This window comes from Staurois parvus, unplaced genomic scaffold (assembly GCF_062004578.1).
Source record: "Staurois parvus isolate SC_StPar_1 unplaced genomic scaffold, SC_StPar_1.0 ptg000321l, whole genome shotgun sequence".
Taxonomy (NCBI): Eukaryota; Metazoa; Chordata; class Amphibia; order Anura; family Ranidae; genus Staurois; species Staurois parvus.
Window position 1 is genome coordinate 4,028,842 of NW_028318117.1, and position 26,860 is coordinate 4,055,701.

Below are 26,860 nucleotides of genomic sequence, written 5' to 3' on the forward strand. Positions count from 1 at the left end.
ACCTAGAGAGGGTGCATCGGAAATTGCGGCCGACTACCCACTTGCCTGCTTACTCTGTGGACCATGGCTGAAGTCCTTGGCTGCACTGACTTCTCAAACAGGAATTGGACTTTACACAAAACGGGGGTGGGGTCACCTCTGCCGGAACTCAGGGGAGGCACATCTCTACCTCCATCCATTTAGAGAGCAGACAGAAGCAGATCATGCTGTTCACACATATTGCATATATTCATCAGAGAAATTAAAGGTATTCCAATAGAACCACCTGGTCTTATGTTCCTCAGTCTTGTCTCGCAGGGTTGAGGTCAGGTCCTCCAGTTGTTCTATATCATTCACCCTTGCAAGCCATTGGACAGCTGTTGGGGGAGATTGTTGTTTTCATAAGCTAGGAATACAGGCCCGTGCTGCATTCAACATGTGTTTTAGTAAAGATTTCTGCGATAGGGGAGTAAGATTGAGCACAATTTCAGCAGGATTATCTCGCAAGGAGATGTCCGTAAATTTTGAAGGAGGAGCACAGGTTGCCAAAAGGTTTGAAGTTTGAGACATTCATAAAAATATGTAAGTGAGTACCTAAACACGAACCACATCTCCAACAACAATCACTTTGTTGAGGGTACAGTTTCACAAGGACCGACGGGGTCCTATACCAACAAGTCACTATTTTGTAAGTACGGATGATTTATGTGCAAAGAAAAGTATTAGTTCCTTTTGGGAGTCAGAGAAAGTGACCTGTAAGTCTTGTTCCCATTTAGCCAAGTAGGGGGGATCAGACTGAGCGTAAAGTTCCAAAAGGTATTTATAGGAAGTAGAAAGAGCTTTGGATCGAGCCTTCTCCCAAGCACATTTCCTCGAATGCGTGTAATTTTCTATGGAAAAGTGAATGTTTAGGTAGAGAACACAGGAAATGAGATAGCTTGAGGGTCTTCCAACAATCTGTGATAGAGGTAGACGGACTGGGGAACAAAGTACGTAGCGAGACCCATCCAGTGGGACGTAAAAAGTGAGGTGCGTGCATTAGACCCTGAGACGACAGGGATCTAAAGCTAGAATCAGTAAGCCCACGTAGAAATCCTGGGTGGCCTATTATTGGCCAATGTGAAAAATCTGTCCAGTTCGGCCAGCACGGGGCCTATTAGTGGGAGAGTAGTAAAATGGGATATACGTTGCTTTCCTGCCCGTGGAAGTCCTGAAAGCAGGGCCCCCGCCATTTCCTGTTTCAGTTTGACCCATAATTGGTGCTTCTGGTCTCTACACCATTCCACCACTCTGGTCATTTGAACAGCTGTATAGTATAGCGCTGGGTCAGGGAAGCCTAAGCCACCTCTCAGTTTGGGCCTGCGCAACAAATTTCTACTTAAGCACGGATGTTTACCATGCCAAACAAATCGAGTGAAGGCAGAGCACACAGAGTGGCAGAGTGGAAGAAAGCTTGTGGCAGTTTAACTGGTAGGGCCTGTAATAGGTATAATAACCATGGCATAACATTCATTTTCAGCACATTACAATGACCAAACCATGATAAGGCAAGGGAGTCCCATTTTTTTACATCAGCAGATTAAGTTAAGGGAGTAGATTGCATCTAGGTGCGCTGGGATTTTGGTCCCTAAGTGTTGTATAAATTGCCTAGCCCATTTAAATGGAAAGTAAGGGCGAAGTCTAGCAATTGTTATAGCAGAGAGGGACACATTTAAAGCTTTTGAAGATTAACTTTAAAATTGGAGAATTTTCCAACTCCAAGACAAGGGAGGGTAAGGAAGTAAGGGGGCTGGTGACATAGAAAAGCAGATCGTCATCATATGCTGTTACCTTATGGTGGTAATCTTTCGTAAGCAAATCCTGAACGGAAATGTTGTGTCTAATGTGTTGAAGAAATGGTTCCAAGGTAAGGATGAACAATAGGGGCGACAGTGGACAGCCCTATCTAGTTCCATTGGATATCATAAATGGGTCTGAATTGAATCCATTTACATGGACAGGAGTAAAAGTGGGGTATGAGATCTCCGTACCTTGGCGATGATATTGAGGGTCCTTATGGTGTTATCACAGCCTTCTCGTGTTGGGACAAAACCTACCTGGTTCAATTAAATAATACAGGGTAACAAAGGGGACAATTGCATGGCTTTTATTTTGATGAAGAGCTTCACATCACAATTCAAGAGTGAAATAGGTCTGTAACTACCACAGAGTAGCGGATCCTTACCCGGTTTGGAAATAACAGATATGCTAGTGTGCAGAAGATCTGATGGGACAACTTTGCCGTCCATATTAGCATTAAAAGCTTTGGTAAAATGGGTGCTTGGATCATCTGGAAGGTTTTGTAATAGGCTATGGTGAAACCATCTGGTCCAGGTGCCTTTCCAGGCTGGGTAGAGGCCACGGCTACAGCAAATTCCTCTGGCAAAATAGGTTGGGACAAAGTGTCTGTTTCTTCATTAGTAAGTGTTGGAAGGTTTGATTCCCAGATGTAATGTCGCATATCCAAGAGATTCATTGACCTCAGAAAAGTCATCAAGGCTGGGTCCAGATTGTAGTGCGTAGAGTAAAAGTCTCTAAAAGCTTTAGCTAGGTCCGGATTAGAATGAATCTTTGGGTTGGATGGAGGTGACAAGGCGGATACATAAGTTTGAGATTGTTTGGCCCGAAGGGCATTGGCCAGTAAACCGCCACATTTGTCACCAAACTCATAGAAAGAGCACCTGGCCTTCAATAAAACATGTTTTGCTTCATAAAGGGAGTGCTCTCAAATAGATTTGCGAACCCTCAAAAGGTCAGTTTCAACCGTACGATCCATTCCCGTCCTATAAGTGCGCTCCAGGATATGAAGCCTGGTCAGGAGGTCTGACAACGTTTTTGCCTTTTTCTGCTTGGCTAAATGGCCATGTTCAATCAGTATCCCTCTTACAATGCATTTATGGGCAGACCATACTGAGAGCGGGTTATCTACGGAATTTATGTTGTTAGCAAAAAATGTGGTACGTTCTTGAAGTACATCTACAACTATGATGGGGTCTTTCAAAAGGCCTCATTGAGTCGCCAAGTTGATGGTTTAGGCTGGGTTGTGTGTACCAATAGTTCCAAAGAGATTGGTGCATGGTCCAACAGAGCAATGTGACCAATTTCTGCCTTAGAGACCTGAGGTGTGGTCGAGTGTTTGATCAGGAAAAAATCGATCCTGGAATAGGAGCCATGCATGAAAGAATAGAAGGTAAATTATTTTTCCTGTGGGTGTAATTTCCTCCAAATATCAACAAACTGCTGTTAGAGGAATCTCGACAAGGGTCCAGGGTCAGGTTAAAATCACCTCCCAATATTAGGAGTCGAGTGTAGAAAGGAATGTATCTAGGGTTGGAAGCGGATCACTGTTGAGCAACTAAATGTTTGCAAGAATAAATGTATGTGTATCGATCCGCCCTTAAAGCAGTAGGAACCTGCCCTCATTGTCCGTGTGGACATCAAAGAGCTGCCAGGCAAGGAAGTTCGATATTAAAATGCTGGTAACCTTCGATTTAGAGGATGGAGATGGACTATGATAGACCGTTGGGAAGTGGGTAGGCCATAAAGGATAGACAGCATCCCCTGCAGACATCACTGCAATCATTCCTGCCACTACAGGAAAAGTTATATGTTAATAACACGGGTCAAATAGTAGCCACTGTAGCTCCGTAGACATAGCATATGTAAAAGAAGGATGTACCCTGTCTCCTGTCAGGCCCCTTAACGAGGGACCATCCAAGGTAAAGGTATCACCTTCATACCATGCGTAGTAGTCTCATAAGAACTATGATGAAAGGCCATGTGTGAGACTACATCTTCATGATGCATTTTGTTCAGAGTTCCGTTGTCGTCCTCTACGAGAACGCCGGTTGGATCTTTCCCTTTGGGTTTGGCTCCTCAGAACTCTTGGTGGAGGATCTGGTGAGGCAACAATGGTCAGCCAGTTTGGAACATGGACTGGGTCCATTTCTGCAAAAGCAAAAAAAAGATCAGAAGGTTAACGGAGGGAGAACATACGATTCTCCTTCCTCATGATCACATGGAATGGTTGGCTCTATTTGTAGGTTAGACCCGATTCACCAAGCCGTTTAGGTAAAGGTTTGAGTGTCTTGCGCATTAACAGAGTCCGTCTCAAAACATCTGGCAGGAGATGGACGGCTGCATTGTCAAATGCTAAGATGGCTACGTGCCAAGCACGTTGTAATATTTCCTCCTTGAGGGTGTAAGAATGTAAATGGCACAACACATCTCGTTGCCTGTCAGGTAGGGGGGGCTTGAGGCCCAAGGGTCCTGTGGACCCTGTCGATGTATCCTGTGGACAATTAAGTATCTGTTGAACATGGCTGTTACTGTGGATCGGAGCTCTCCCTGAGGTGTTGACTCAGGGATCCCTCAGAGTCAGATGTTTTATCGTCGGCTGCGATTCTCCAGGTCATCAAGTAATTGTTGGAGGTGAGGGGGACGTAGTGATATGTTCTTGTTCTATCACCAACAACCGAGAGAGGGCCTAGGTCCACAGGAGGAAAAAGTGGCAGATACCTGGTGGGAATTCAAGGTTGAGTGTCATAGGGGTTAGAGGGCTATAAGTGGAGGTGAGGATGAAATTTTTCTTAGAATATGGAAAGTCTGAAGGGTCGCCTTAATTAGCAGATAATTATGACAAGCACTGGGGATTTGGACTTTCATGATCCGTGGGCTGGAATATGAGGGGATTGCAGAGAATGTGTGTTCATGCAGCTCCAAGTCCTTAAGAGTTTAGTGAATGTTCCAGAAAACTATTCTAGATAACTGACCAGTAGTATATCTGAAGGTCAGGAAGGCCAATACCTCCTTTTGATTTTGGTAGAGTGAGGTAGCTTATTCTTGGGGATTTGTTATTCCAAAGAAAAGTGCATAATATCAATTGAAGCGAGGTAAAAATATGAGCTGGGGATAGTGATGGGAATATTTTGGAACAAATAAAGTAACCTGGGAAGGGCATTCATTTTCACAGTGGCTTAATGGTTAGCACTTCTGCCTTGCAGTATTAGGGTCACTGGTTCAAATCCCAGTCACAGCACCACCTGTCTGGAGTTTGCATGTTCTCCCTGTGCTTGCATGGATTTCCTCTGGGTACTCCGGTTAACTCCCCCTTGAGGGTTAGGGATTGATCTGAATAGTCAATATATGTATGTAAAGCACTACGTAAATTGACAGTGCTATATAAATACCTGAAATAAATAATATAAATATTTTTATTCCAGTTTTTCAGGTCTGACTGGAGGAGGTATAAGTGAGTAAAGTTGGGGGAGTATAAGTCCCAAAGGTTCAGCTGTAGTTGGATTCTTAGGTATTTGATGAAGGTTGAGATCCACTGAAAGGAGTAGTTCTCCTTTCAGAGAGTCACAACTTCAGAGGGAAGAGAGATATTTAGGGAAATTGACTCTGAGTTGTTAATTTTTAAGATGGAGGTGTGATCGAATTTTTCAAATTGGGGATAGGGACATGAGGGTTGTATGAGAGAAAATACAGTAGGCAATCAGCCTACTAAAAGTGGAGAGTGCAAAATCTGGTTCAGCTCTGCATAGAAACCAATCAGCTTCCAGTTTTTTTTAGACAAAGTTTAATTGAAAAAGCTGAAGCTGATTGGCTACCGTGCACAGCTGCACCAGATTTTGCATTCTCCAGTTTTAGTAAATCAAGCACAATGAATTATTTGGTTGGCACCTGTAGTCTATGTATGTTGAAGCTGGCTCTCACTATTCACATGCACAGCCCCCCTTCTTTATTAGGTGTTCATGTACACACACTTGGCTTTCATGTTTTACCCCAATGAATATGTCTCAATAATTGTAAAAACTGAAAATAATTAACACCTTTCAAAAAATATGTGATTGGCTGTTGTGGGAGTCTAGATATTAAATATCACTGTTGCTTTTCACTACTGTATCAAGCAAATCTCAATGTGTTCAATAGAATAATATTATCCTATTTTAACGTCACTTTGTAAATGTAGAAAGGTCATTTTGCTTATCCATACGGGAACACCATCAGGGACATAGATGTCAGCCTATTAGACTGACCCTGACTTCAAGGAGAGTTGGCAGATGTGCAGTAATAAACAGCATTTAACCTCTTAGCGTTTTTCAGTTGAATGTGTTTAACCATTTATTTGTTCTGTTAGAGTTATGCAGAGAAGTAATTGGCTCATTTTCAAGATTTGCTTGGTTTAATACAAGGCGAGGTATACAAAGAAATAGTTGACTATTTTTTTTTAGATTTCTTTGCTTTGATATAAAGAGAATGCATGCTTACTCACCTACCAAATAAAAAGTAAATTTATGCATGAATACCATATTATACACATTCTTACCTTATGTACCTTATGTGCATTGTGTGTTACTATTGCAGCTTACCAAGAGTATAAGCTATAATGTGACTGGGTACTTGGAGCTTAAATTAAAATAATACCAGACAACATGTACTACTATTACTGTACATAAAATACCAAAAACCTTTCAAAAAGTCCAATCAATTTGCCTTGTTTTGAGTTTTTTAAAAACCCAAAGCAGCCAGATATAGCAGGCTTCTCAAAGGACTTTGGGTAGGACTTTCACCATATGATTCTCTGATGTTCTATTTTCTTTTCATGCTTTCACATGAATGTATAAGACTGCAGTGTGGTTTGAGAGAACATTACTTAGACCCCTGAAAATTCTGACCTGCATAGCAGAAAATATAGTTATTTAGGCAACAATACAGCTAGCTTGTAGCAGAATGACAATTGGTGCCATTCAGCAGGTAGGCTGTGCATGCCATTTTTGAATAAACATTTTTATAGTTTGACTGGAGTTTGCTTTTTAGCAACCCCAAAACTGATATGTTGTTTTTTGGGATATTCTGAAAAGTTTTTGTGATTTCTAATGTCGCTCATGGGTTCTGGTGCTGAGATCTCTGCTCGTGAATGAACATGTCTACATCACTTCCACTGTCAGTACTAGGAGGTCTAATTTTTAAAACAGAAGGTATGGGTACCATTTTGGATGACTCAGCCCACAAGATGCTACCTGTGACTAAATTATTTTTGGTGGTTTGGCCACCTAATGAATCAATTTAGCAAAATAAATGCAGATATTCATAATTGTTAACACTGTTAGGTTACCCCTATGTTTATTGTACTAAAGGGTGCTAGCTCTATGCCAGACAATACAAGATGTTTTCAATAACCATCTATGACAAACCAGCAAAGAAGGCCCAAATTCAAGAGCTGGTGATTGGATACCATTATATTGTTTGCACTGATCCTCAGTCTACATGGTCTACTCAAAAACTCACTAGCAGAGGATTTTGGTTACACATTTCATTCACACAATTTTGTGATTGATTTGTGTCTATTTTAATTGTACACATGAAAATGGTAAACCATTTAAAAACTATTTTGGTAGAGTAGGGTTGAATGCACCTAGTTATGCTTTGCATCTCAAAATACCACCATTCAGGTCTTCATATCTATGTTTGTCTACAGAAGGAAGGAACATGTAGTGATGAGGCTGTCTCTTTGTGGAACTCATACCAATTTCTGCACTGTGGGGTACCTTGTAGCTGGAGGTTGAAGAAGGTTAGATACCTGCCTGATCATGTTTCCCCATGATCTATTGACTGGACTGTCAGCAAATGCCCACAGATATCAGATCATTTTCTGATTCAGCTGAATGCAGCTAGATAGAAACTATGTCCTCTCATGTCTATGGGCACCCTATATATATAATAATAACAGGTAGTGTAGATAGTTTTCTAAGGTTATTGCCTTTAATCATTTAGCCTAAATAAAACATCACCTTGTCTGGTATCACTTGCCGTGTATTTAACAGTAATTTTATCTTTCTCTGTCTCTTCAGTGTGTTTTGGGACTATGCTCTAATCGTGCCAATAAGTCAGATAGTCTGTATACATTGCCACCAGCAGCGTAAGTAAAAGTTTAATCCATATATTATGTATAAGGAAAATTGTAAATAAGAGAAACATGCAGTATATGCAATCTGTGCTGAGTCACTGTTAAGACTATAATGCAGAATGAGCTAAAATTTTATATTCACATCACCAGCAATACATGTCATACCGATCCACTAACGTTAGTACTATCACTGATCAAAAATTAACCTACATCATACAATGTAGTTAGTATTTTCAGAAGGATACCAGCAATGCAGTCTACATTTTTCCTTTACTGAAGCAATATAGATTTTAAATTTAACAGTATGGGACAGTCAAAGCGATGGCATATGACTGTTGGTAATTTGGGTTAATGCACTCCCTTTTTTGCATTTTCTCTTAGTAAATAAATCTGTAAAGTGTGTTTCTCTGTATCTGATTGTACCTTCACCAATCATGTCTATACTTTATAATTACCCTTTGACCTTTTTCCACGTATAGCAGACAGCAGGGGAGTCCTTGTACTGGTCAGCCAAGATGGTATCCAGAGACCTCCACTCCACTTCCCTCCAGGGGGACATCTTCTTGCCTTCCTATCTTGCCTTGAAAATGGTCTTCTACCTAGAGGACAGCTAGAGCCTCCACTATGGTCACAGAGGGGCAAGGTATGTTAGACAATCCATGAGCACTTAGTTCCCATGGATAAAAATATTCAAGAAAAGAAATGTGGAAGCCATACATATAGCAAGCAGAATTATTTAAGTTGCCTCATTGGGGTTGCAAAGAATACTACCTAGACTGGATTCATTCTTTATGCTCAATTCACAAAGTTTAAACACTAGCCTAAGGCACTCTATTTTCAGCCACATCATTTTCAAATATCGTAGGGCTCAACTGAAAAAAATTTACCTTTTAAAAAAAAAAAAAATACTTATCTTGGCTTTTTAACTTTGCAAATCAGGCCTTTTGTGTTGTGAAAAGGGCAAGCTGCTAATTGCATTTTAATGAGCTTTAACTTGTATTTTGCATGCTTTAGCCTGGGAACTTAAGTGAGAATAATCTCAGTCTGCTGGTCATATGACATCCCATTAAAAAATAATTACATGTGCATTTTAAAATATTGCCATTCTTTTTTTTGGACTTACCAGTTCAGGCAGCCTGCTTTTACCATAATGCACTGCACTGCAGCACATACAGTTAGGTCCATATATATGTGGACACAGGCACAATTTTCATACTTTTGGCTCTGTATTCCACCAGAATAAATTAAAATGCAACAATCCAAATGAATTTGAAGTGCAGACTTTCAGCTTTAATTCAAGGGGTTGAAATGCAATAATTTTTATACACAGTTTCTCCATTTTCAGGGGCTCAAATGTAATTGGACAGATGAATATAATCATAATTAAAATGTTAATTTTTAATATTTTGTTGAGAATCCTTTACTGGCAATGACTGCCTGAAGTTTGGAACCCATGGACATTACCAAAGACTGGGTTTCCTCCTTTCTGATGCTTTGCCAGGCTCTAACTGCAGCTGTCTTCAGTTGTTCTTTGTTTGTGGGTCTTTCTGCCTTTAGTTTCACCTTCAGCAAGTGAAATGCATGCTCAATTGGGCTGAGATTAGGTGATTGACTCGGCCATTGCAGAATATTCAACTTCTTTTCCTTCAAAAGCTCCTGGGTTGCTTTTGCAGTGTGTTTTGGATCATTATCTATCTGTACTGTGAAGCGCCGTCCAATCAACTTTGCTGCATTTGGCTGAATCTGAGCTGACAGTATATCTCTAAACACTGCAGAATTCATCCAGCTGCTTCTGCCTTCTGTCACATCACCAATAAACACCAATGAGCCAGTGCCACTGGTAGCCATGCATGCCCATGCTATCACACTGCCTCCACCATGTTTTACAGATGACGTTGTATGCTTTGGATCATGAGCTGTTCCAAGCCTTCTCAGCACTTTTTTTCCCATCATTCTGGTACAGATTAATCTTAGTTTCATCCGTCCAAAGAATGCTTTTCCAGAACTGGTCTGGCTTTTTTAAATGTTTTTTGGCAAAGTCTAATCTGGCTTTTCTATTCTTCAGGCTTATGAATGGTTTGCAGCTTGTGGTGAACCCTCTTTATTTGCTCTCGTGAAGTCTTCTCTTGATTGTAGACTTTGACAATGATATGCCCACCTCCTGGAGAGTGTCCTTCACTTGTCTGGATGTTGTGAATGGGTTTTTCTTTACCATAGAGAGGATCCTGCGATCATCCACTACTGTTGTCTTCCATGAATTTCCATGCCTTTTTATGTTGCTGAGCGCACCAGTGCATTCTTCTTTCCTCAAAATGTACCAAACTGTTGATTTGGCCACTCCTAATGTTGCGGCTATCTCTCTGATGGATTTGTTTTGTTCTTGAAGCCTTACAATGGCCTGTTTCACTTGCATGGACAGCTCCTTTGAATGTATGATGTAGGTTCACAGCAATAGATTCCAAATGCAAATACCACACTTAGAATCAACTCCAAAGCTTTTACCTGCTTAATTGATGAAGAAATAATGAAGAAGTAACCCACACCTGCCTATAAAACAGCTTTTGATTCGATTGTCCAATTGCTTTTGGTCCCTTGAAAAAGAGAGGCTGGTTACTCTTAAGAGCTGTAATTCAGTTTGGATGTACATACCCTCAAATTAAACCTGTGAGTGTGCACTTTCCACCCATATCCATTATATAACTATAGCTTGAATATGTTTTGGTAAATACCGGAAAAAATCTAAAATTGTGCCTGTGTCCAAATATATATAGACTTAACTGTAGATATAAACATCTGACAACTCTGTTTAGTGTGCTTTCCCAGCAGTAGCTGACTAAGGCCCATTGCACAAAGGCTGTCTTAATGCAGTGCATCCTTCTGGACCTTTGTCCCTTTGTCCCTGAATGCATAGGTCCCTTAAACGCAAGTATCACTCAATGCACCATTCAGCCCCATCCAGCCATAGCCTGCCACAGACTCTTACAGGCTGCAGGCATTTGGGCTGAATGCTGCACCTGTCCCTCTCAGGAGCACTAAAATGCTGGGAGGGACTCATTGCACCTAGACAGCCCCATGTGCAATAGGATTGAGTGTACAGTATGTATAACCAAAGCTTTTTTTTCAGTACAGAAAGATTAAAACCCAATTCAATTTATTTTGTGCTGTCTGTGTCCTATTGGGGAGATTTCCATTCACCTCCTGTCCTCAAGACACAAGTGTGTGATTAAGAGGAAATCTCTTAAGGCAACCGTTAACATAATATGGCTTTCCATTGGATATTTTACCTTTACCTCTTGTCCTGAGGACAGCTGTAACATTTTGGATTTCCCAATGCTTTAGAGCAGAGGTGTCCAAACTCTCTAAATAAAGGGCCAATTTACTGTTCTTCGGACTTTAGGGGGGCCAGACTGTGGCCATTGTAAGTAGAAAATGGGAGTAAACAATGCCCTACCTTTGGTGTCAGTGAGAGGAATTGTTTCTCATTGTTGGTGTCACTGGGAGGAATTGTGCCCCATCATTGGTGTCATTGGAAGGAACTGTGTCCCATCGTTGGTGTCATTCAGAGGAATTGTGCCCCTTTGTTGCTGTCAATGGGGGATAATTATGCCTCAATGTTGGCATCAGAGGATGAAATATTGCCCCAAGGGCCAGATAAAAGCAAGCAAATGGCCGGATCCGACCCTTGGGCCACAGTTTGGAGACCACTGCTTTAGAGCTTGTTGACAATTGTCAACAGGACAGTTACAATTAATTTAGGAAGCAAAGATCCAAGCAACATTAGCAAATTGAAACGGGTTCTAATGCTTTGCAACTCCACCCCAAAAAGGTTTTGGCTGTACACACACTTTAAACCTGCTAGAAACCACTTAGATGTGACCTTTTTTTTTTTTGTTTAACAGGGAAAAGTATTTCCAAAACTGAGAAAAAGAAACAGCTCTAATAAGTCAGTAGACTTTGATGACAGTTTTGTAGAAGAGTTAACTACAGATTATGTCTTCAGAATCATCTACGCTGGACATAAACATGACAACAGTAAGTTAGTTTATGGTACTTGCTTATTGTATTTGTACACACAAGACATTCATACATACCTTTCTTCTTTACTAGGGTTGTAAAACTTGTGATATTTGGATTCACTCATGCATTAGCAGCATGCCTTTACTGTAAAGTGTGTGAACTGCTGACTAATAGTTTTCCGTTTTAGCGATGATGAAGGGGAATTGCCAGAGCTCCTAATACATGGTGGCATTTCTACTTTACTTTAATGAAAGCTTATTTGAACTTTTTCATCATTGATTTGCCACTGTTGTTTTATCACTTGCTTTGTGAACTTTCACTCTGAGTCCCTCAATTAGGGGTATCCTGTTTAATGAGAGCAGCCTTACCAGACTTCCAAGAGCTAGTGAGCTTTATAGAATGGACCAACTTTCCACAATTATAAGATATTGACAACATAAGATCCAGCACCTCTTTTATACACTTTCTAGTAACACTAGTGAACAGATAGAAAGCATTGTGTGATGTCTTCAATAAATCTTTATTATAAAAATATGTCTTTATTCACAGAAGTGCTTGGCAAAAAAAACATGCAACATAAAACCATTCAAGGAGAGACCCACGGTATCCACTCAATACCAAAGTGTTCAACCGTTTATTCCTTCCAGCAACAAATAGTCACTGCCTAAAGTGGAATACCAGTTTAAAATCAAAATCTGCCCTTGCTTGTTATGTGTAACAACCAAAATGTTTATATTATGCATTTTCTTAATTGCTGATTGTCTAGATTAGAAACAACAGAAATCTCCTGAGCTTTACTGACAATGGTGTGCCTATGCAGCCAAATGTGGCTGTCTACAGGCACTAGCTTAAACCATTGTAAGCGTCTGTGTAATCATTACAGCACAGCTCTGATTGCCCCTTCCCCCGTATAGCCCCACCCCATACCATAGAGCCATCAGCACCATCAGCCAGTTAGGTTCATCATGCCATTAGTAGCCAGTAGACATACCCAATAGTTGCCCTGCATGAATAAACTGATGAGTCTTGCAGTCACATGAATGAAGTAATTTTAAAGCAAAAAAGTGGAAAAAAGCATCTTTTTACAAATATAATCCCAGCACTAATATTATTGGGGTGTATGACAATAGCAAGGTGAATGAAAGCAAGCCTTTCCTTCCACCTTAAAGTGTGCATTCTGGCTTATGTGCTTTGAGGGTGAAGCCTCTTCCTCTGAGCTACCTGACCAGCACACTCTCTGCCTTTAAATAGCCCTTCTTTCATGGTCAGGGGTCAGACTCAGAGGCCAGTTGCTATAGCAGTAGAGAAGCTCCCACTGAATAGCTGGATAAGTGTAGCAACAGGTCACCTTGGCGGATGATATGGGCTCATCCAAGGTGCGGATTCTAAGCACTAACTGGATTTCATAGCGCTCCTGATGGTGGAAATTGGTTTTGCTGTGTGTTAGTACCAGGTCATAGTCCTCAAGACACCCCCACCAGGAGGTGAGCAAGCCAGGGTCCAGTAGCAGGTATCACAGGTAGGGATCAAGTAAACAAGCCAAAGGTCGGTAACAAGTGGTTGCAGGTTGGGATTAAGCAGAAGCATGATCAAGGAACAAGCCAAAAGTGGATAACGAGTGGTAGCGCAGATACATATGGCAACAGGAGTGACAAGAGCAAGATATTGGCTGGAGAGAACACAATAATCTAGCAAACAGGATGTGCAATGGTATGGCTTAAATAGGAAGTTCATGGATTAGGCAAGGCTTTCAAGGTTCAGCAGACACAAGGCACAAGGCAAGATTGTCCAATGGATCAGACAGGCTGCTGTCCAACTTCTCAGGTGGCTCAGCAAGAACAGATATTGCCAGGCACAGCAGAGATTGCAGGTTTGGACCTGGGTCCTGACACTTTCCTTTGGTGTTGCAAACAACATTTATAAACATTACATAATGCTTGCACCCAGGGCTGCTTATCTGTCCCTATCCGTATGTAATATTGTACATTTACATGCAAACAGCTGTGGTGCCTGGCAGCCTGCCATTGGTTTGTACAGGCTTGCTGGCCACAACTGATCACAACACCTGGGATCCCAGCTGGATGTGTACACTGATTCTTGACAGTGCCCAATCTTGATTGGCCTTGTGAATGAGGCTTAAATATAATTCACTGGTTTTGAGGGGGCTTACAGTTTCAGAAACTCAACACAGAATTACATGACTTTTACTGTGCCTGTTCAATAAGCCCAACTCTAGCTGAAATTTTATTTTGCTCTTGATAAAGCTGGGAAGGGTTAGAGCCTCTCTCAAGTCCCTATTGCCATCTGTGTCCATATTAGGATAATTTCCACTGTCAGGTTAGAACGTGATGGTAAATATCTCCAACAGGAACCAAGACAAAAACAAAAACACATTTTTAGTAAAGTTAGAGGCATCATACTTCTGACATTGTTTATATTGCTGTCCATGGCTTCCACTCCTGGTGATTACAACAACCCCTTCATTTCTTGTATGCATGTCACAGGACAGAAAGTGATGGAAAATGTCCCCAATGACATTGCAGACAGAGATAAAAACCTGACAAATGTTTAAACTTGTCCCTATTCTATCCTAAACTAAAAAATTGTCTGGAATTAGACTGTGAACAGTTTAGTACAAATTTACCTATGTCTGATGTTTAAAGTTAATATCATAATATCTAATTGGCAGTGCTGTTCCCTCTGTAGAATAACATTCAATACTGTAATTGGGCCAGCTTTTTCCATTTCCTCCTGCTTCCAGGAATAACCAATATGATCACAGATCAATAATGTATCCGGGTTCAGCCATGCAATATTTTAAAGCAGCTTTGGGCTTTATGTTATAAGATGAAAAACTATGTGCAGAGTGCACTAACCTACATATTTTTGCTGTTTTATTCAAATTGAAGCAATTTCTTTAGTTATAGAGTAAATACGCCTGTGTGTCTTAATTTTGATACATTTCAAGTTATATAAAAGAAAATGTAACCAAGCAGGCTATGATTCCACTGTAGTGCTTGATGCAGACTGATCTCCTACCTCAGTGTCATCTTAAAACATGTCCAAAGAATACATATCAGCTTTCTGTAAATTGAGATATTGACAATATCTACTGATATTCAACCTTTTGCATTGCAAATATCCTCAAAAAGTCTATCTACATTCTCCCAATAGTCTATCTACATTCTCCCAATCTGCTGTTTTTATTGTTGCACATAGTGTTAAAAAGATGCCAATGGTAACTAACTGTTGTCCAGCAGACTATCCCCAGAATTAACTAAAGTGTCAGAAGTGGCGTGCACCAGTTTAACAGAGCAGATAGACCTGTTTCAGCTCCTTCTATTAATTAGAAGCAGCATTTGCTCTATGTTCTGAGTTTAGAAGAGTAGTGCAAACATTGTGCTTGCACAGCACCTTGTTAATTCATCCCTATAATTGAATGAAGATGGGACACAAATAGACCTTAACAGGAATTAATGCTCAAAAAGGTAAACATTGCACTTCAGTGTCTTTAGGCTCCCCCTAGTTGATTCTGTCCCCAATACTAACTTACCATGCCTTGTTCTTTGCTGAGTCTCTTTGTGGAGGTGGCCATATTGGTAGAGGAGCAAGACCTTTCTTCCTACTTTCAGATCTGTTTTCCCCTTCCCTGATCTGGTCAGGGTAATATTTAAGAAGAAACATTAGAGGTGAAGGAAGCACATATCCACAGAATGATAGGTGATGTTTGCACTGCAGGTCTTCAGGTACTGCTTTCTCTCCAGCAATGAAAATGGTAAGCAGCACAGTAATGACATCACAAAATCTCATGAGACTAGTAGTCAGCTACAGCAGTGCCTTGGATGATCTCACACTGCAGATGTATAGCTGCAAAACAGGAATGGATAAGGGGCAGTCATGTGTCAATATTCATACCTAATCATACCTTGTGATTTGATGGTAGATCAGAGGGCAGTTCTCTGCGATTCGTTCACCTTAGTGATACATTTTCAGTGATAAAATTATTAAAGCACAGGACTTCCGAAACAGACAGAAACGTTTGTCTCCATGTACACTAGCGTTTTGTTTTTTTAAGCTAAAAAAATGCTGCATAAAAACACTGGTAATAGCGTTTTTTAGAAGCGTTTTAGTAGCGTTTAGGAGCATTAGAATTTTAATAGTGTTTTTACAAAACATGTAGAAGAAAAAAAAAGCTAGAAAAAAGCTGTTTGGAGCCTTTTAGTAGAGTTTAGGAGAATTTTGCATTTTGTCTGCTGGAAAAATGCTCCACAAAACACTACAAAAACAATTTATTTCTGCTCCTAGACACTGAAGCTCAGAAAATGCTAAGAGCCTAAAGTAGTATGTATGGATATATAGGATAACACTATTTAGCTTTTAGGAATAGAAAAAAAAATAATAACAGCTTTTAGGAGCTTAAAAAAACGCTAGTGTGCATGGAGTCTAAGAATATAATGGAATTCACCAAGACATTGTGAGTGACTTAATTCCAGGGTAATAGCAGCACAATTCCTTAGTGTAACAAAAGGTGAAAAGTGTGTGAATAGGAAACTAAAGAGCGGTACATTTGAAAATAGCTGATTTTCATTTTTATGAAGGTTCCCTACTGAGTTCAAATCAGCAGAATCCCAAAGCAGGTGATTTGTTACCTTTCATCTCACCTGTAGAAAGCTGACACATGCCAAGTAATAGGAGCACAGTGTCAATTTAAAGCAGCAGCAAAGAGGGTATTTCCTTTGTTAAAAACATGAAGCTAATCTTAAACTAAAAATATAAAATATAATAAAGTTATATCATGGGTAAAACTTAAAATATTCAATCGGATTTTAAAATTTAACTACACCCAAATTGTTACAAATAATTCAAATTGTCTGTTAACTACACTTTATATAGATTTTTGCTTATTTACATATCTGAACAGTACTTTTATGGCACAAATATTTTTTTTCTGTAAAATTTTAACTTATGGCATCCAACCAGTCATTTTGCAGTGCAGTGTAGAAAATAAATGTGACACTAAACTCTGGTTTTAAAAAAAATATTGTCTTCATATATGTAAATTTAACTCAGAAAAGTACCTTCTATTGCTCTCAGCCTCCTCTATAACTCCAAAATTCCTTGTTTGTTCATTTTTTGTTTTGTTTTGCTGCTGTGATCTGACTTCCTCAGGGTGGCTATGTTCGTTCTCTATAGTACCACTGTAAGTAAGAACAGAGCCACCCTCTCTTGCTCACACCTATGACGGGCTATGGACTGTGAGATTTGTAGTGCACCTATAGAAGTGCACCATGACCACAACTAATGTGCACTACTCATTCTATATGGAAGTAAGGAGGAAGAGGAGCGGTTAAGTAGCTCGAAGAGGATGTTAAAAGGAAGTAGTGAGCAATTATTTCATGAAACATAGATTACAGGGCCATTAAAGTGTAATTCAACTAAAAAGAAAAAAATAATGCTAATAGTTAAGATTTTTATGGCAGAAGAAGCCCCATTGGTCTCTTCTGTTATAACTACTTCTTCTTGTTTGTCACGATTTAGTGTACATTTAGGGTCGTTTCACACCATGCCCATACACATTGTGCATTCCTGTGCAATTCACACCACATGCAAAACATACTCCATTTGCAGTCTGCAGTGGGTGTCAATACAGAGTTAATGGCACCCCAAATGCAGGATTTTAAACGCAGTGCGTTTGCCTGCACTGGATCACATGCTACTTTTTTGCATGGTACTTTTTGTGGTGCATTCTGAAAAGTAGCACATGCACTACTTTTGGTGCAATACAGTGAAATTTTAGCCCACTCAAAAAGAATGGGCTGAAATTGTACCACACAGAAGTGCATGTGAATCGCAGAGGAACTCACAACACACTCCTGTGCAATTCATGTGCGGGCATGGTGTGAACCGGCCCTTATGGCACCACTTTGTGCCATGATTGTGTGACTTCTGCACGCATGGCCAGGAGTGGTGCTATCACTGCCTGGCCAATAAAGGTGCTGAAGAGTCTAAACCCAGAAGATGGAAGTGTCCTATGACATCTGAGAGCGCAGTGCTAGAAGGGTATCACTTGAAAAGCAAGTTTGCGATAATGTGGTAAGGTGTGGTTCATACTAGTACATTATGACATAAAACTCCTGGGGGCTATTTTTATTTTATTTCTTAATGAGTAGGTTTAATTCTGCTTTAAGTAGTAAAAGTGTGTGGATTATTTTTGCAAAATTAGGATATCACTTGGTGTCACTTGAAGGCTGATGTCTAGAAGTATCTAGAATCAGATAACATTTTTATGTTATAAGGTTCTTAATCAGGATGTATATTGTTTTGGCACATCAGTGTTATTTCTCCCCAAAGATGCCAGAAATTAGGATGTCTGTAACATGGTCCTCCTCTGCTCTCCATAGGCACAAGGTGTGAACGTTCATGTTTTCACTATGCTCTTTCTTCAGTTGGATCAGGTGGTGTCCATATCGAGAATATTGCTTGGTACCATATTCCATTGTGAAGGAAAACAGCACAATTTTTCAATTAAAAATTCTGTCTTGAAAAGACTCAAAATGTGCTTTTTAGCAATTTAAGGTTTCTGAGTTCCTGTTTAAACAGTTTTAGGAATTTTGAAGACTATTTGAAGAACTATATTTGTTGATCTGCCACTTTACTAACATAGATCATTGCAAATATTTATACAATTTAGAACAATGTTATGGAAGGGAAACAGTTGTAATTAGAGAACTAAAAGGAGGAATTACCCTTTTCCAATTCATCACATTTGTTTCTGTCAAGGCGGTCCTGTGTTTTGCTCTTGCAAGACAGCTGACCTGGCTTTCTGCCATCTCACAATTTTATTAGGTCTCCAAGGAGAGCACCAGACTTGATGAAACATAAAGATTCTGTGTTTCAGGGCAGCAGTTCATAGGTTGAGTTTAAATCAAATTAACTTGTATCTGGATGTTTTTAAACGGGATTGCCTTCAGGAAACCATCTAATAAAACCAGTATTTTTAACCCTGTTATCATCAGTGAATGATTTACAGATATCTTCAGTTATGATGATGACAGACAGGCTTTGAATGGAGCATCAGTCAATAACTTAAAATGCTGTTAAAGGATGTCAGCAGCATTTCAGTAGTGATTGTCTCTGGTCCTCATACCCAGCTCAGTGCTCTATGCAAAATGACATTGTTTTCTATAATTGCGTAGATTAGAGAGGGTTTCAAGAATCATATTTAACCCTTTACAACTCAGGGCTTGTGTTCACAGATTTTTTTCTGCTTCTAAATTCATATTTAATGCCACAAACAAGGCTATTTGAATTCAAAAGCAGTTTGAATTAAACCCAGAAACAACTCAGATCAGCTTGAAGCATCTCAGAAATAATTCAAAGCAAGTCATCAGCTTATCGTATGCACAGAAATTAGTCAACTTACATATGAGCCCAAACAATACAAAGCCTACTGCAATTTACTTACTCTGGAGTCCGAAGCCTGCAAATACTTAGGTTAAAGTACAGCCCTGGCCAAACGTTTTGAGAATGACACAAATATTAATATACCTGCAAAGAAACATATGCAGTAATAAAAGGGATTCACAAAAGGGATGCACAAAAAGGGATTTACAGGCAAGGATATTGCTGCTACTAAGATAGCACCTAAATCAACCATTTATTGGATCATCAAGAACTTCAAGGAAAGAGGTTCAATTGTTGTGAAGAAGGCTTCAGGGCATCCAAGAAAGTCCAAAAAGCACCAGGACCATCTCCTAAAGTTGATTCAGCTGCAGGATCAGTGCACCACCAGTGCAGAGCTTGCTCAAGAATAGCAGCAGGCAAGTGTGAGTGTCTCTGCCTGCACAGTAAGGTAAAGACTTTTGGAGGATGGCCTGGTGTCAAGAAGGGCAGCAAAGAAGCCACTTCTCTCCAGGAAAAACATCAGGGACATACTGATATTCTACAAAAGGTACAGGGATTGGACTGCTGAGGACTGGGGTGAAGTCATTTTCTCTGATGAATCCCCTTTCAGATTGTTTGGGGCATCCAGAAAAAACCTTGTCAGGAGAAGAAAGGTAAACGCTACCATCAGTCCTGTGTCATGCCAACAGCAAAGCATCCTGAGACCATTCATGTGTGGGGTTGCTTCTCAGCCAAGGGAGTGGGCTCACTCTCAATTTTTCCTAACACAGCCACGAATGGTACAAAAATATCCTCTGAGAGCAACTTCTCCCAACCATCCAAGAACAGTTCAGTGACGAACAATGCCTTTTCCAGCACGATGGAGGACCTTGTCATAAAGCAAAAGTGATAACTAAGTGGCTTGGGGAACAAAACATTTAAATTTTGGATCTATGGCCAGGAAACTCCCCAGACCTTAATCCCTTTGAGAACTTGTGGTCAATCCTTAAAAGGGGGGTGAACAAAAGAAAAACCCTACAAACTCTGACAAACTTCAAGCATTGATTATGCAAGAATGGGCTGCCATCAGTCAGGATGTGGCCCAGAAGTTAATTGACAGCATGCCAGGGCAAGTAGCTTGGGGAACCATACATCGAAATTTTGGGTCCTTGGCCAAGAAACTCCCCAGACCTTAATCCTATTGAGAACTTGTGGTCAATCCGCAAGAGGCGGGTAAACAAAAACCCCCCACAAATTCTGACAAACTCTAAGCATTGATTATGCAAGAATGGGCTGCCATCAGTCAGAATTTGACCCAGAAATTTATTGACAGCATGCCAGGGCAAATTGCAGAGGTCTTGAAAAAGAAAGGCCAACACTACAAATATTGACTCTTTGCATAAACTAATGTAATTGTCAATAAAAGCCTTTGACACTTCTGAAATGCTTGCAATTATACTTCAGTATACCATAATAACATCTGACAAAAAGATCTAAAAGCACTGAAGCAGCAGACTTTGTGAAAACTAATACTTGTGTCATTCTCAAAACATTTGGCCAGGGCTGTATACTCGAACCCTAACAATAAACTTCTATTTGCTCTCTTTTAGCTGCAATATATATCATTCAAAGTTTTTTCGTTGTTGTCGCTGTACTTGTGCAGAAAGTAAAACAAAAATACCTGTTAATGCTGTCATAAATCCAGTTTTTCATTCTGTAAACTGCAGTTTTATGTTAGTTTTAACAACCTTGTCCAGTTTACCTCTATAAACACCTACCCTCTAAATTATGTAAATGAGGAGAGGGGGCTGTTCTTTAGTCCTTTACTACTAGAGTGGCAATGCTGCTTCTCCATAAATACAGCACAAGTGAGCATTGTCACCCTAGAACAAGAAGTGTGCTACTGGCAGGATCACGAGGTGAAATTAAAGGAAAACAAAAGCATGAAAAGAGACTAATGCAGCTACCACATTTATGGATTGGTGAGCTTCAATATATGATTTTTTTATTCTTAAGTTTAGATACACATTAATGAAGATTTTTTTGACTGATGGAATGCTGCTCAGTTGACTTTTTGGTAACTAAAAAGACACGGCGTGCATGCTGCTATGGTTTTTTTTTTTTTGCTCTACTTGTTCCTTTTTATTTGATGATTGCAGATTTTATATGAGACTCAGGTCCTACACATTGCTGTGCTGGTTGTTTCTTGTCCAAGGACAGTAATCAGCTGGTAAACAATTTTGCTGCCTCCCAGGTTCTTTACCATTACAATAGCAATTTACCAGCAGGCCAGTTACAGTGGGTGTACACACTCACCTGCACTCCTTTGTGCAGCCTCTTGTTTTTACCATCACATACCGGATGTCACCATAACTAGCACCAGAAGAATGTTGATATACAATAATACAGGATATACACAGAACAGTAGGGTATCCATTTATGCTTGTATGCACAAAAAGGCAACAGATGTGTTTATTAGACACCCATGAATGGACTGGCATTATGTAAAAATATGCAGTATTTTTGAGAAAAAAAAGGAATAGTGCATGAGAAACTTTCCTGACCTCATCTAACTTTACATGTTTATAAGCTAATGTTCTCATTTTTAATAATTTTGGGGGGGCTACTGAGCGAATTGGAAGAATAAGGATTTTTCCATCTATTGTCTAATTTTGTCAAGGCTCAATGAAACTTATAATTACAAAATGTTTGGAATATTCATAGCTTATATCTGGATACTCATTGAACCATTATTTTCTGATGTTAATTACTAGCAGTATTCAGATTTTACTTTATGCTACTGTTTTTGTTTCCAACATTTTATAACATCAAGAGGTATCATTAATTACATCACTGTGTTTAAATTGAAGTGTTCTCAGCAAAAGATGGTACTAACATTGGTGTATGATGTGTCAGTAGACATCACTGTAAAACAGGGCTTAAAATTTCGAGTCTAGACCTACTAGCCAGGCACAAACCTTACTCTCTACCAGTTGCCCCACCCAACCTTGCCCAGGTCCACCTCCAACCCCACCCCAAGCCCTGCCCCCCAACCACACCTCCTTAAAGCTTATGAAATTACATTTTTCTTTAGAATAAAGAGTCCAAAATATAAAAAAAACTGCAATTATAACATAGCTTTATTATGTCAATTTAAAAACAAAAAAAGACCGACAATTTTGAAAAAAAAAACAATTTTTGACTTTTTGCTATTAAACATGTCCAGTAAAAAAATTTAAAAAATCAAATAAATTTCCACCAAATTGTATTCTGCTACATGTCCCAATATGTGTAAATTAATTGGTTTACGTGTAAGTTATAGTGTTTGCAAATGGCGGTATACTGGAATTATTTTTTTTTAATTTTATTTTTACTAGTAATGGCGGCGATCAGCGACCTATAGCGGGACTGCGGCGGGGCATTCTGACACTGGGAGGGAACTGACTTGGTGCCACTGACATCCACAGTGACACCAATACAGTGATCAGTGCTAATAAAAAGCACTGACACTGTACTAATGGCACTGGGCAGGAAGGTGTTAACATCTGGGGTGATCAAAGGGTTAACTGTGTGCTGTGTGTGTGCTTTTAGCAGCCGGTGCTCCTTATCCCCAACACAAGGATGGCCACCTCCAACCTACCGAATCCCGTGCACACCCTGCGACGGCCACCGATGCCCTCCTGCCTGGAGTGGCCTTCCTGCGCTCGATTTGTCAACCTCCCGCTCCGAGCTGCAGCTCAGTCACTGGCCTCAGGATGTATAAATGAAGCTCAGAGAGGAGGCCCCGCCTACCTGGCACACATGAGTCTTGCCAGGCTGCGGGCAAGGAAGGTGGTGGTGGTGGGAGATAACGGGAAAAGGGGAGCTGTGCACCCAAAGGCAAGCACCGAGCTCTCATCAGGGTGGGTGGCAGCAATGATATTTTTAGTTTCTGTAAGGGGGGATTTTTTTGAATTACCACAAATGTAAGGAACATTTTTCCTGGTAACCATCACATTAATGTACTGTCAACTGTAGATATAGCAATTATTAGTAGGAATTCCCTGAACCCATAAAGTTATTTCAAGGGTTCTCCCCATATTAATGTTGAGAAAGGCTGCTTTAGACGCTCATGGAACTCTGGTTGCACAGTACCTTGGCCATGTCTGTGGTAGCATTGTTCTTTAGCAACCTGTCTCAGAATGGTTTGAGAATGAATATCTGGCCATCACAAGGTCAAGAGCCTTCTCTATTTTGCAAGTTCAGAAGCCTGTTGCATAAGAGGCAACTTATCTCTTTGACTCTTTCCCTAAATCCCTTTGATTTTTCAAGTAGCATTATCTTTTTCTGGCCAAAGCACCCATCCCTTCTCTTTACTTCTCTCTCAATTATATCTCTTATCATCCATCATGCTTGTCCAAGTAAGTCACTGACCTGGAAAAGCATGCATCCAGAAACAATTTGTCCAATGGCACCTAGTTTTGTGGTTGAACAACTAACTGATTTCCCTGTAATTTATTGTATCTATTTTACATATCATATTTTTAATATATGTTCTGCAACTGACATCAGGATTTCGTATTATATTCACTAATGACACATCTACTGATGATGGACAATTAGCCATAACGTATGTTTCTCCATAAAAATGTTTATTGCGACTGAATCTTTCTGCAGCAATGCTTAAACATTTCTCATTAACAGATACTTTATTGTAGTTAGTGATACCTCTGCTTCATTATATCTTCACCCAAAGCAGTACAATTCAGATTTTACTAATTAAACTGTTGTGCTAAAATATCCATTGCAATAAAAAGACAGTCTTGTAATTTGAAAATCATAGATTTCATTACAATTGAATTGCTATAAATGACTCTTAACTCCCTTTCGTGTTGACCAGCATATCATTCCAAATTTGTATGTACATCACAGTACAAATGGCCATTACTTATTGCCATGAAAATCATTCTTAAAATGATAGCAGTGAATACTCCCATAGCACCCATCTTTATATTGAATGCTTTTGCAGGATGGTCCCAGAACTTGCTGCTGTGTATTGTAAGACACTCCTGAGTGTAGGTCCAATATAACAATGCATATACAATACTTGACTGAGCCCCCTAGAAACAAGAAATCACCATAATAAACACTGCTACTACAGAGATCTCCACTAGCATCCAGGTCCTGTGCTGAGTGACTACCCTGCTGCATGGCAAACACAGGAAGTCTCTAGGTTGGCACCACTGTCATTCAGAGAATGCTTTACATTTTCTCAATGAATGCAAAGTGTTCTCTGATTGGACAAGGTGGAGATCATGACATCACCATCCCATTTCTCCACCTCATCCAATCAGAGAGTACTTTACATCCATTGAGAAAATGCAAAGCATTATTAGAATGGCACAAACTGTACCAATGTAACTATAAATAATCCATACCTGGATTTAATTTCAATGATGTACTGATGATTACAAGACTGTAATACTTTATGCATTTTATATCTGTCTGGAGTTGAGCTTACCCATGCGAATATTAAGTTAGGAAGACCTCAGGTTTCCTAACCCAATTTAAAAATTTAATAACAGGTATAAATAAATATACATTTCCTCTCTATCCAACCTCTGGTACCACCAAATTATAACTGTGCACTTTATGAACTTTAGCCCCTAACCATTGAGAAAGAGACTATTCACACCCCTGAACAGCAAGTAATAGCTAAGGCTACCAGTTTAACTATACTTCTTTCCTGTCTAATATCAAAGCTTCGTGTGAAGATATATCTAGAATGTTATTATTTTTAATGAACAAATTTAATTATGGTTCTCTAAAGTTCTTTTTCTTTTTTGTTTTTTTTCTTTAATTTTTCGCACTTTGTTCCCTCACCATTATTTTCCCAGTCACTATTAACTACCACCACTTAGCTGCCAGTCGCTCTGTCTCTGTTGATGATGATGAGGAAGAAGAAGATAGGCTTCACGCCATGCTATCCATGATCTCCTCTCGGAACCTCACAGCTCCTAAAATGATGAAAGGTTTTTATCAAACTTCCCTCTTGAACCTTCCCACGTCTTGCTTAAAGAAGGCGATGTTTCCCATTTGACAAATCTTGACAACGGTGGTGGCATTATCAGGCACAAAGAATAATTCAGCAACACACAGCTTTATTGGTTTAGTCTGCTCTGCTAATACTTAATATATACAGGTTCCAGAAATAACCAGTGCACAACATTTTTACATGATATGAATGATACTGACAGCAGATATTTTTGTTTGTTGGTCATATGCTTATGATACATTGGGATCTTCTATACCAAAGAAAGATTGTTCAGTGGTTATGAATTTTGACTGCTCACTGTAATTCTCAGTCTTCTTCATAATAAAGCCACTCTGTTGTCATTTTGGAAACCTTAGGGTTATGTTAGGCCTCCCTGCAAAAAAAGTAGTTAATATTTTTCTGCTACCTGCTGGGTTGGAAAGAGAAGCTTAGGTAAGATCTTCAGCATTCAGCACATTTCCAAGAGTGATGATGTCTGGTCCCCCATTGTGTGTTGTGATTCCTTCCTCCAGCCCTTGTACAGTAGCAAAGTGGGAGCCAGCAGAGGAAACCACATAGCAGGGAACATCAGCATCCAACACCCCTGGATATGTTTAATGCAGAACTTTTAGCAAATTTCTCTCTCCAACCCAGTGCAAATTGATGTCACAGGTAGCAGAACAGGTAGATATTTCATTGATTGCTTTGTATGTAGGCATTTGTTTCAGGTTTGCAAAATAGCAACAGAGGCCCTTTTAGCAGGGACTTATTCAGACTTGCCGTCCTTAGCACACTTAAATGATGATAGTGTTTTGCAAAAGCTCTTTTTTTAGTTTTTTTTATAATAGAATGGATTAATAGGGGGCAGCATTGGGTCTACTTTATTTTACCAATTACATTTTAACTTTATAGACCAACAAATAAGAAAAAGGGAAGAATGAGTAAATGTGCTCTGAATTCTAATGAGCCTTTTGACTTTCAACATCCCTCCTTCCTAGACTAGAACTAGACACTGGCCTACAAGTGCCATTATGCTAAATACAGCCCTAATTAAGAACAACATGCAACACCTTATCCAGGCATTCTGCTGTGGATATGCCAAGAGGGGTTTAGTCAACATCTGGAGCAATCCTACTAATTACGCTACAGGATCACTCCACTTATTTCAGTCCAGTACACATTTTGCTCAGCAGTACTAATCCCTGATGAAGGAGGCCCTTTGAACCCCTGAAATGCATTGGCGTTTTATGATATAAGAAGCTGATTAAAATTGAATCTGGACCTTATTCATTCTGCTTTTGGTGCTTTCCCCCTTGCATACCCAGTCGCTACTCAAACATGGAAGCAACTTTCGACCACCACTCCTGGGAGAACTGACTATGTAGAAACATTCCTTCTATACTGCTTAAGACCTGACTTAGTAGGACAATTGCTTTTCTTTTTTTCATGTGTCCGATATACAGCATTAGAGAATAAAAATATAAATGGTATTGGTTTCCTGTCACTATCGGTATTAA

The 26,860-nt window shown here is 39.8% G+C and overlaps 1 protein-coding gene across 2 annotated transcripts in view; it reads left to right on the top strand.

Annotated features, from left to right (window-relative positions):
- The window catches only part of SGSM2 (small G protein signaling modulator 2), a 475,991-nt gene that overhangs the window by 354,473 nt on the left and 94,658 nt on the right, over positions 1–26,860 (top strand). The window contains exons 9-12 of one of the 2 annotated variants that reach the window (XM_089683765.1): positions 7,875–7,942; positions 8,410–8,573; positions 11,830–11,962; positions 25,207–25,341. In XM_089683765.1, coding sequence (XP_089539891.1) covers positions 7,875–7,942; positions 8,410–8,573; positions 11,830–11,962; positions 25,207–25,341 — 500 coding nt within the window. The remainder of the gene's footprint in view (positions 1–7,874; positions 7,943–8,409; positions 8,574–11,829; positions 11,963–25,206; positions 25,342–26,860) is intronic. The other variant, XM_089683766.1, reaches the window with a different exon arrangement.